The sequence below is a fragment of the Protomyctophum parallelum genome (genome assembly GCF_964188405.1).
Source record: "Protomyctophum parallelum genome assembly, chromosome: 17".
Classification (NCBI taxonomy): Eukaryota; Metazoa; Chordata; class Actinopteri; order Myctophiformes; family Myctophidae; genus Protomyctophum; species Protomyctophum parallelum.
This window is the reverse complement of record NC_139719.1, coordinates 18897622-18910015: the sequence shown is the minus strand read 5'-3', so window position 1 is coordinate 18910015 and position 12394 is coordinate 18897622. Positions and strand designations below refer to the sequence as shown.

Here is a 12394-nt window from a genome sequence, read left to right as displayed (position 1 = left end):
AAAAATGAGAACGCAACGGGACTTTGACGTGTTATATGGAGATGGTCGCCGTCTAAAAGAGGCCTTAGTCAACTAAATATCATAAGATTTTAGTCAACTAAATCTACGGGTGATTTAGTCGACTAAAATGTATTTTGGCGGGCCTTGATGCGGTCGTAATGACTGGGTTGTACACTTGATGAAAATAGCCGATCTACAAGCTTGTAGATCTGATATTTTCAGCATGAAACCAATTGTAAAATGACTTATACTGGATCTCGTCCACTAGTCCCTTCCTAACATTTCTGTCTAGTTTTTATTTTGTTATAGCTTGAAATAAAAAAGAATAAGCTCTAAAGATATTTTTAAGATATATTTTTGTGAATGGAAATCACAAACGGATTACTTGGATTTTGGTGTCGTTCCAGACTCTATAGCATTCGGAGATTGTGGAATAGTTGTCTGGCTACGCGAGACTCCAGAAGGACAAACGCAGGGGGCCTCGGCCAGATCCCTGGGAACTCCAGTCAACTTACTAACAACAACCCATTTTGGGCGGGAACCCCTTTTGGTGTTTCAAGCATTAAATACTTTATCTATTGAAAAACAGCAGTTCTAAAACGGGTAGTCCCAATACTTCATTCTGATTGGCTGGTTACCGTCACGTGACCGGTGTAAATTTCACCGATAACCCACTCCTTCAATCACTTTGTATCATCCTGCAGCCTTGTAGCTGAACTGGGGAAGGGGAGCGCTTCATTGCTTTACAAACACATGCCGTGCAGGCGTCTAAGCACCGCCCGGCTCATATGACTGTGAATGTGTGGCTCCAGGCAGCCCCGTAAAGACACCAAGCGCTATTCTCCCGTCACATAGGCTACTTGCCGAGCAAAACAAGGAAGTGTTGTGGCTCTGGCTCGCTTGCTCTGGTGGCGCAAAGCGTAGCTATTTTTGTGAATTTAATAGTTTTATTAGGTTAATATTGCTATATGTTTGTAACCGTTTTAGAAAAGCAATAAGCCACTCAAGGCCCCAGCTTACCGGGTATTTTACACTGGCTGGGAGGTAGAGCTCCGCGTCGGGTCTGCCTACGCCCCCAGCCAGTGTAAAATACCCGGTAACCTGAGACCTCTCGTGGCTTATTGCTTAAATCTACGAGCTAAATCGCAAAAATGTGCCTCAAATCTTTGAACATTCTTTGCTTCTGGGGGGGGGGGGGGCTAGAACAACATATTTTCATATGGGGGTCGGTGGCCAATTACACATCATTTTTGGCTTTCTTGACATAGAAACATGAGGTTTTTCAGAAAATTGTCATGATTTAGAAGGCATTTCTTTTAAATGTCGAGGCCTAAATGGGTTAAAGACTAATTATGATGACCCCACGACCTCTGAAACATTTTTGGCAGGTGTCTCCTATGTCGGTCTGAATAAATGGATCATGTCTCTTTGTCTTGTCTGTCTCTCTCTATATCTCTGTCTGTCTTTCACATTCTACGGGCCCTATTTGCGCCAGTGCCTTACTCTTATCCCTAAGCTTGTATAGCCGTCGTCACAAATGTGATGAGGTCAGGACATTTTGGGCACATTTGGGCAAGTGGCTAGGTGTTTTTTGTGCAAGACTAATGCTTGGAATGGATTCAGAATCATGAAAAACCTCAACTTTGACATGCCACATGCTAAATAAAGCATAATGACATTTTGAAAATCTTGCCTCATATAGGTTGTGTGTTATGGTCACATATATCCCCCTATAAAACCTTACCTTTGGGTGGTTGGAGCAGCTTGGACCCTTCAAACAGGTGTCTCTTCTGAACGGGAAGGATGACCGTGTCTTTCAGCTCCGTTATGACCTCGTCGAGACCAGCAATGTCACGCCACGTTATCTACATGACAGAGAGAACTGTTACCGTGTTTGTGTGTGTGTGTGTGTGTGTGTGTGTGTGTGTGTGTGTGTGTGTGTGTGTGTGTGTGTGTGTGTGTGTGTGTGTGTGTGTGTGTGTGCGTCAGAGTTGACCACTGTCCTCTGTCCTGCTGTCATTTCACACTAAACACACACTAATGTATGCATTGCACTACACAGTCGCTTGCTGACAATAACAGATCTTCAAGCTAACATGTGGCAACAGGAGTGTGTGTGTGACTGTGTGTGTGTGTGTGTGTGTGTGTGTGTGTGTGTGTGTGTGTGTGTGTGTGTGTGTGTGTGTGTGTGTGTGTGTGTGTACCTGCATACTGAGAGGGTCGACCAGATGAGCTGCAATGCTCATCTCATATTCTGACAGTTTCACATTCTGAACACCGATCTGACGCATCAACTTCTCAGCCTGATGGACAGACAGACAGACAGACAGACAGACAGAGACAAAGAGACTAAGTTAGATAATCAATCATTGTTTCCTGACAGGGTAAAACTTTAGTCCAGTGGTTCCCAAACCTTTTCGCTTGAGACCCAAAAGTGAAACGTGATGTCTCCCCAGCCCAGTAATCCAAACTAGTAAAAGAATAGCGGAACTACCAGCTCACAACGCTTCGCATCGCCATGCTTTGTGAGCTTTTAGATCGGCTATTGTCAGTAATTTATCATTTTACTTTTCAACCCATTCTGGGCGGGAACCCCTTTTGGTGTTTTAACTAAGCATTATGTTATACTTTAGCCATTGAAAAATAGCAGATCTACAAGCTCGTGGCGTGCTTACGAGCTCGTAGGTCTACTATTTTCGTGAAAATGCGGCACAAATCTTCGAATATAAATTATTTCAGAAGACTTTTTTTTTTTTTTTTTTACGTCAGGCCTAAAACGGCTAATGAAAATGTAATAATAGAAAAACGTACTTGTTTCTGAGCCTCCATCTTCTGCTTCCTGGTGGGGTCGATGGCGTCCACCATCCATTTGATGGTGAAGTAGGTGACGGCTCCAAAGATGGTCAGGCGGAAGAGCAGGCCGATGACCTCGTTGCGGCCCAGGGGGCGCGTCAGGTTGTCCGCAGGGATCTCCTTCAGGCTCAACACCATCTTTGCCTCTCCCGAAGTCCTACCACCACACAAAGAACTGCCAGAGGAAACATTATTCATTCATCTGAGAATTGAGAGATACTGAAATGACACTAGTGCTGCCAAACGAATATTCCATATTCGAATGGATATTCGAATGTAAAAAAAAGAAAAGAATAATCGAATATTTTAAAATTAAGATTGGAATTAAAAGAATAACAATAAAATTGCTGTGAGAGTTCAGTGCATTTCTCAGCACCAACCGCGGCCCATACAGGACCGGACCATATAGATAAAGAAGCATATTATTCTGCAATATTCATATTCATATTAAAATCATATACATTCGACATTCGAAATCATTCGAAAATTGTTCGAATATGATTTAAAAGGAATATTCGAATATCCTTTTTGGCCAATTCTGGCAGCACTAAATGACACCAGGGCGCGACAGTGCGACTAGGTGCTCGCATTTGCTACTAAAAATATCACCGTGCGACTTGTAAAATTAAATTTGTAGCACAGGTGCGACTACAGGATTTGACCATTCAATCGTGATAAAGACAAGGCTCTGTCTACAGCAAGTGCACATTCTATAGTCGCGGTTCTATACCCAAATTTATATTTCTGAACGGCGGTGTCGTTCGCCAAAAAGAGCAGAGCTACAAGCTAACAACGTGTCGAGGCTCAATGTGGCGTTCATTTGAAGATCTGTCCCCTTTGCTCCCACCGCCCCTACCCTCCCTGTGTTGCTGCTCAGTTCTCTTCACCGTCAACAGCGGAGCGAACGCAGCAGGATAGCACAGAAGACAGAAGGAGTTGCTAGGACCCCGACACGTTGAATACTAAAGTTATTTAGAAAGTTTGTAATGTTAAAACATCACTTGATATAACTTTTAACCAAACGTGGGTGAAACAGCGTGCAGCCGCACATGTAAAGAGTGCTTATCTATCTATCTATCTGCATACCAAACTAATAGTCTATCAGTATAAAAACAAATTGATTATATAGATAATATAAAAATATATGATTTCCAGATGAATATCAATATTGTGATAATTTCTGAAAAGATATTGTGATATAATATTTTGCCATATTGCCCACCCCTACCTCATATCACTTTATTAAAGAAGAATCACACCTGTGTGAAGTGAGGGGCACTCTTATCATCATACATCATGAATCTCATACTGGCCATACTGTGCTCGTTTACATATGACGTAAATTGTCCTTTCAATGTCGTTTAATGTTTTGATGTTTAATTTACGTCATATTTAGCAGAATTTTGACCTAATTTCTCCGTTCATTGTCAATGGCAAATATTGAGACGTGTGGGGACTAAAGCTGTATATAGGAGGGGTTAGCGCCCCTCAAAAACACATTGATAACTTTTCATCGTGCTCCTAAAATAATTTGTGTGCTACTAGATTTTTCAACTTAGGAGCACACGTGCTACTTGGAAAAATGCTAAGCGTCGAGCCCTGAATGACACCACAGTGGTGGAAACATTACTCACATTTTTTACTTAACCCATTTAGACCTGAGGACAATTCTACAAATGTCTTCTAAATCCTGACAGTTTTCTGAAAACCCCTGTGTTTCTATGTCAGTGGTGCTCAAGATGAACACCTTACTTACACCAACTCTCTCATCTCTGCACTGGCTGCCAATGAGTCATAGATATATTTTTTTAAATATTGGGTGGATCGTCTTTATGGCTGCAACCAGAGTGTAGAGTAGGAGAGCAGCAACACGCTTTGATCTCGCCGCAAAGCAGGTGCCCTATGGGCTATAGTTCCAAACACTGGAACTATCCCATTGAGATAGAATGAGCACTTCCGCATTCCATTGTTACAATGCGAGTCAACGCTAGTGTCGCCACTCTCTTACTATATTACTCTGGCTGCAACTAACTTCTTAGTGATTATACTACTAAATACTTTGAATAATAAAACCATTATCCATTACCTTCAGACCATAATCAATCACTATCAGGCCATTACCATTATCAATCAATCATCGGAGCATTATCAATGAACATCTGAGTGTGGTTGAGCCTTCATTCTAAAAGCAACTAATTTATATCATCCCCTCCCAGGATTATCAAATCAGTGAGCCCTGCTCTCTTAAAAAGTACTCACCAATACTTTTACTATTCTTCAAACCACAAGTGAAGCACCCTACTTTTTTTTATTCTATCATCCCAGGATATTGGGTCAATGACTGATCTTTGACTAAACAAATGCCAAAATAAAATAGCAGATCGACAAGCTCACAGCATGTTAAAACAGTGTGAGATTGTAGATCTGCTATTTTTTTGGATGATTTGGGGACAAAAAAAACATCACCAAGATAGCAGATAGGGATGCCAGGTTGAAAGTGGTTTAAAATGAACAATGACACAGGCAGTATCTTCACTCAACAGAAACAACAATGATTCTAAAATGTTCCACACAGATTGTCAGTAGTTGAAAGGACTTTTACGCGCAGTAGGTGCTTTCTCTTTCTATTCTGAGCATGCTGCTAATTAGCCCCTCTCGGAACCCTCCATAAAGCTTTTCTGAAATTTTGATGAGTTTTATGTAGGGTCCCTGTTCATGACTATATTTTCGTATGGGAATTCTGGAACGCGGACATAAACATGCTGTCTAAGATCGTATCTGCGGTGTTTGACGGCCTTTTTTTGCTTGAGTTATTCTGAATTCGTTAACTTTAAGTACCTATACATCCCGCTGCGAACATCTCCTGTGGCGCGGAAGCCGTTAAGTATTTTTAATCTTTGTTTGACCGATTTGGTCGCTTTGATTCTTCTTGTTTGTTTACCGTTTATTGTACCGCCTCCCGGTGTGCGGTTGGCTTGTGCGGCTACGTCCCTGCCTCTGATCTGCTCTGTCATAGCTATAGCGCCACTAGCTAGCCAGATAGGCGGTACAATGAGGTGTCAATAAACAAGGAAGGAAGAGAAGAATCAAAGCGACCAAATCGGTCAAACAAAGATTAAAAATACTTAACGGCTTCCGCGCCACAGGAGATATTCGCAGCGGCATGTATGGGTACTTATACTTCACATATTCAGAAGCCCTCACACGAAAAAAAGTCGTCAAAGAGCGCAGACAGGCGTTATCCACGTTGTTTATGTTTTATGTATGTCCGCGTACCAGGTGGCATGGTACTGCTGCAACAGGACCCCATGCTCTGGGTCTAACAAATGTCAGAAACTTCAGTAGCATTGGGTTCTGCTTGGAGGGCTAGCTGCTAATATATATCACTGTATATCTCAAGATCTGACCCACACAGCCAGGATTTATATACTTTCTCCTCCATATAACTAGTCTCAAGAGTAAAACAGTATAAACAGGTACATGTTTATAATATGTATTAATGTATTAATTATTGAATTATGTATTTTTCCCCTAAGGCGATAGCTTGACCTTCCAACTAGCATCCACACCGGTTTTCCTCTCAAATACTACATTACAGGACAGAGTAAGAGAGACAGGACGGCGTTACATCACATCTTAATAATGAACGACTATGTTCTGGTGTAAAAACGATAACTGTATTGTTGTAAAGTGAGTAAACATTTCATTATTTGCCGGTCCGGTTTAACAGTCAGACACTCACCTCTTCGCGTCTGAATCACTTCCGTGTTGAGTGTCTTTCTTCTTCGGTGTGGATGTTAGGGGGGAACAACGTTACACTGGAGTGGATGGAACCACCTGCTGCCCCCTCGTGTTTAGGAATTCATGATCATATCATATCATATCATATCATATCATTTCATATCATATCATATCATATCATATCATATCATATCATATCATATCATATCATATCATAATTCTTTACTCAAGTAAAAGTATCAATACTGCAATGTAGAAATACTCTTCCTAAAATAACAGTCATGAATTAAAAGTGTACTTGAATAAATTGTTCAAAAGTATTGGCATCAAAATGTACTTGGTATCAAAATTATAGGCTATACTCATTATGCTTTTAAATGTATAAAATGTATTTAAAAAAATATTTTGAAAATAGCAGATCTACAAGTTGATCTACTTTGGTTGGTTGACTTTTATTTATTACGTTGGTGGCCATTTTATCACCGGAAAGATTTGCCTCCAGGATGGAACCTAGGTAGGTAATTCCATCTTTGCGTGTGATAATATTGTCACATGGGTTAATCCGTCCCTGGCCTTATACTGAGATTATTATTTGATCCAAAAAGAATGGATTCAGTTTTTCCCAGGTGTAAAGATAGTTTGTTATCAGCGAGCCAGATGCAGTCAGATTCTACCCAGTTCAGAGCTGATCGAGGGCCTTTTCATTATGTGCAAATTCAAAACAGGTGGTACCGTGGTACGCATATATTACTGTAGGCCTTTGTCTTTAAAGATGGAGTGCCATGATGTGTTTACTGTTTATGAGGTGACAGTAGGCCATTTGACCCATTTCATTAGACCCCTTGTGGTTGTTATGTACAATGATGTCTTCCCTTTCTATTTAGGGTTTCTTCCTGGAGGCTGAAACCTTGACATTCAAACGTGCCAATGAAAAAAACAAAACAGTGATATAGTGACGTCACAATATCATCCCCTCCCCTAACCCCTCCACCTTCAACAACTGCTGTGGGTGCGGCTTCAGTTCAGGTGGATCACCACCCACCCATCACCACCCACCAGGCAAACCAGGCATATTTAGGGCGCGTGTGGAAATAGCACACTGAGCGCACTGTGCAATGCAAACTAATAGGCGAGTGCGCTCCCGGTGCGCATTTCCGAACGCACCCTTAATGAACTGGTGGGCATGTCCACAGTAGCCTACACTTTTTTGAAAAACTCCTTCCTCCTTATAATAATACCTGATGATCGTGTTTTAGGCTGACTGCAGTAGTTGAGGGCAAGCCCTAATTTTTGGAGGATAAAAAGTGAGGACAGAAAATTGTGAATGTGTTGATGTATAATGATAAGAGCGCCCCTCACTTCACACAGGTGTGATTTTGAGTAAGAAAGGTGGTTAAAAGGCACATTCAATTTCAAACATAGGCTACATTTTGTTTTCTAAAACAATTTGGGATTTATAATGTTAAAGAAGAAAAACTGATTGCATCACTATTATTTTAAAAGGACGATAAGACGATTTGTGAATGTAGGCTATTTAAATCCAATAGATGGCACTGAAACGCAACAAATCAAATTGTCCCTTGTAGGAATAAAAATCTTATTTTAGTTTTGAATATTTGCATGCTGTTGGTTAATTTAATGGTTGACACTTTCCCAAGCAATCAATTGTGGACACATTTGGCATGCATCAAAAAACATTGATTAGGCTATAAGTAAGAACATCCTAAATGAAAAAAATGGGGCGGGGGGGAAGAAGACATTACAAAAAATAGAAATGCATCAATATCATCATCATGCCCTTATACCTGTAATGTAACCAATGTCACTATAGCCTACCCACCTGTATAGACCCCTACGCACCCCCCCACACTCATGCATTTTTGCCCCCACCCTGTCTGTCTGTCTGTCTGTCTGTCTGTCTGTCTGTCTGTCTGTCTGTCTGTCTGGCTGTCTCTCTCTCTCTCTCTCTCTCTCTCTCTCTCTCTCTCTCTCTCTCTCTCTCTCTCTCTCACACACACACACACACACACACACAGACATGCAGCAATAACTGCAGCAATTAATTAATAAATAAATACGAGTGCGTGGACGCATATTAAATCCTCCCATAACAACATATAACTTGTATTAATAAAGTCATCGTTTATTTATTTGAAAGTGCTAATAATGCTTAAATGTGGGTTTACTTTTACTTTTAGGCCAAACAAAGGTCTCAATGATGTGCCATATTTTCTGGTTAGGGGAGACGGGGGTAATGTGAGACACTGGGTAATGTGAGACACCCCCTGTATCACATGACCACAAGACATTTGTGTCATGTGACCATTATATGTTGAAGCCCCTCCCATTTCCTACCTGCCATGGAGGAGAGGACCTTATTGTGCTGTGGTAAGCATGTTTTTTTCACAAAAATATGTTTTTTGCATGTAAAAGTAAATTTTCTTGTCGTCGACATAATCAGCTGTTGTGTCAAAGCAAATTAATTCAGGTAGAAAAACTTAAATCATACACGTTGATGAACTACCATCATATACATCCATGAGATTGCTGCTAGCTGAAGATTAGCCTGAATTGCTAAAAGAGGTCCTGTTTACCAAAATGTGGGTGTGGGGTAAAGTGAGACAAATGCTCTGGGGTAAAGCGAGACACTGTCTCACATTACCCCACCATGAGGCACAAGTTAAGTTCAGTCTTAAACATATTTTAATCTAATATTACATTGCATATGTTTTATTTTCTATGTCATAAACATTGTAGGAAATGCCAAGATACACCAGAAAGACAACCTGGGGTGGAACCGCCCTCGTAGAGATGGAGAAGGCAGCCGCTGAGAGCAAGGCAGAAAAGAAGATAATACACCAGAAATATATGCACAATTGCACAAATTATCAGAAGAATCCTGGGAAACACGAAAGCATGGGAGAGACCCACATTTGCTATAAAGGAAAACGATGTGGCACATGTTCTGAAATGTGATGTGGCGAAGAAGCTGCCACAACCTAAACAGCGTGGAGGAACCACACAGAGAGAGCAAATCCTCACCTTTAGAAACCAGTGACTTCCAGGAAAGTCTGGATGGCAACCGAGGAAGGTCAGTGACGCTGGAGAGACAGCTGACCTCCAGGAAAGACTGGCGGGGTAACAGGGGCCAGCAGCCCCTGTCGCAGCACTCGCAAGAGGGCACCAAGCAAGCTACAGAACGTACAAATAAGCAATACCCCCAGAGTCTCCCGAGAGGAGGGGAGGAAGGGAGACTCGATAGGACAGATTCAACGACAACAACAATGCCAGTGACACCGACTCAGAGAAGGCTTCTTTGACTCAAATACACCAGAGTAAGGCTAAGTGTGGACACTGGACAAGGATGGACACATGCACACCGCACAGACGAACAGTCTGGTGAGATGTAGGAGAACCCTAGGCATGAGGCAAACCATAGTCCTAGAGACCTCAGTGCCTGCAGTCCCCCAAGAACACACAAGGCAGAGGGAGCCTCCTGTTGGTTCAGGCATGACAGAAAGGACAGTGGGCGGATCTTCGGGGGGTTCCCTGGGCGAGCTGGTCGCTGGGGTGTGGTCAGCACTGGTTTGCTGCACCTGGCCAGCAGGTCACTGCGTTCCCTGTTGGCCGGGTGTGGCCAATGCTATAGCTGGTTTCACCTCAGTGATGGCTGTGCCCGGGGCGCCCCTCCACAGATTTGTCTATAGCTGGGTGCATGGAGGAGAGGGGCAGTGACTTGGCCAAATCACTGCTGACCCGCCAACTGGAGAGTGTAGTTGTTGAGGGTTGAAACACTCTAAGACATTTGGAGACCACCTGATGACCTCTCTTCCAGGCCAAGGCTTCATCCATTAGAAATGGATTATAATCACATCGTTGATGTATTTACAAACTGTAACCTTCAGGGCTGGAATGTAGAGTAGGCCTAGTTGTAGCTGTAGCTGTTCTAGCTGGTTCTGATGGTGCTGAGCCCCTACTAGCCTGCTCTAAGGGTCAAGTGTTCCGAACCCAATTGCTGTCTACTATGCTAAAGTGACACAGATACATTCCCGGTCTTAATGGGTTAAATGGGGGGAAACTTCGACCGAGAGAAACGTTTATCTCTTTTAGCAAGTGTTGCTTTTTGTAGAGATGTGAATTGTGTGCGTGTGTGTTGTGTTTTAATCATTTGAATGTTAATTAAAACATTTTGAATTACAGAATGTTGTCTTTGATTCTGTTCAGACTTACTTTCAAGTGTTTAGAAAGAAAATGTGGTTAATGACCAATTCCCATGATTCTGTTACTAGTCTGACATTAGTTTTGGAATGTGTGGTTGTCAAGCTAGCTGTCAGTGTTCTAACTGTTAAAACAAGTGTTTTTATGGTAGTTTTAAAGTGAAAAGAATAAGTGGTTCACTTTACCCCATTGATTTTGCTGGTCTGTCTCACTTTACCCCAGCCCTGGGGTAAAGTGAGACACCTGACCACTTTTTTTAAAACAATCATATTTTCACTGCCCTTTGTCTTGGATTCATTCTAATCATTTCCATTTTTAGGAAACATCCCAAATGAATGGGAAATATGTAAATTTGACTGATATATCATTTTAGCTCGCCTACAGGGGAGCAAATGTAAAAAGTGTCTCACATTACCCCCGTCTCCCCTACATAACATCTAGAAGACATTTGAATATATCTATCTCATTGATCTATATACTGTGTGTTACCATTCCCATGGCACCACATGATCATGTGTGGTGTGGTGTGTGGTGACAGTGGTGTGTGTGTGTGTGTGGGGGGGGGGGGCTACAGAGACACAGAGTTGATGTTATGTCAACTCGAGTCTTTTGACTAGGACTAGTACAAAATAAGCTATTTTCGCTTTGACAGTTTTTTAATAAAATATGCGGGTTGCCATGTTGTGTTCAATCGTTTTGTGCGCTGATGCGTCTCGCCAACGGGTGATAAGATGTGCCACAACCTGGCAACCCTGTGTCGCTGGCAAGATGCGTTGGGTTAGCACGTTAGCATGGTGAGCTAACAACAGTTAACGGCAGTCAGTCGGTAGATACTGTCGTACCGTCTCCCAACTTTACTCACAGTTAGCCTCAGCAGGACCGGAACAAGCTGGATTTTCTCTTCAAGATAAGATGATGATCATGATGATAGTGGTGGTGGTAATTGATTGATTGATTGAAGTATTATTTATTAACAGTTTGCAGAATTACAGTACATTTCAAGCACAACTCAATACAAAAACTGTTAACTGAGAGTGGACATAAAACAATAAAAGCATTACACTTGCCCACCGTTTTCAATTCATCAAAGCATTTAAAGACGTACAAATATACACTTCTATATAGCCAAAAACAGGAAATCAGAGGCAAAAAGGGGTGGGGGGGGGATGATGTTTATTATTATTATTATTACTACTAGCCTACTACTACAAAATAAATGTAACTAAGCAATTAAGAAAGGTGTGATTGATGGATGGATTGATGAATGGATGGATGGTTTGTTGGTTGGTTAGTAAGTTGATTGATTGATTGATTGATTGGATACAGTTTGCAAAAGATCAGGTACACCATACAATTATACAATAATAATGCGAAGGAAAACAAAAAGCCCTGAGTGCTTGTTTCCAACTTTCCATTGTGGTCCTATAGTATGCATTAAATTAATCAAGCTAGGAGCAGTAAAAGGAATATATTTCATACAGAAAACATTGGGGGGGGAATTTATCTTGGCAAGTTTGAGAAGACTTCTAGGACAGGTTCAGTTGCATGATATTGAAGACAGTAGCCAGAAGAGTGGGCAGTA

The 12394-nt window shown here is 41.7% G+C and overlaps 1 protein-coding gene across 2 annotated transcripts in view; it reads right to left on the bottom strand.

Annotated features, from left to right (window-relative positions):
* The window catches only part of atad1b (ATPase family AAA domain containing 1b), a 14259-nt gene extending 7631 nt beyond the window's left edge, over nucleotides 1–6628 (bottom strand). The window contains exons 1-4 of one of the 2 annotated variants that reach the window (XM_083787977.1): nucleotides 6596–6628; nucleotides 2812–3010; nucleotides 2205–2303; nucleotides 1745–1865 (exon numbers count right to left, since the gene is read on the bottom strand). In XM_083787977.1, the coding sequence (XP_083644103.1) occupies nucleotides 1745–1865; nucleotides 2205–2303; nucleotides 2812–2991 (400 nt within the window). In that variant the 5' untranslated portion in view covers nucleotides 2992–3010; nucleotides 6596–6628. Of the gene's footprint in view, nucleotides 1–1744; nucleotides 1866–2204; nucleotides 2304–2811; nucleotides 3029–6595 lie in introns of both variants that reach the window. The other variant, XM_083787978.1, reaches the window with a different exon arrangement.
* Between the last annotated feature and the right edge of the window lie 5766 nt (nucleotides 6629–12394).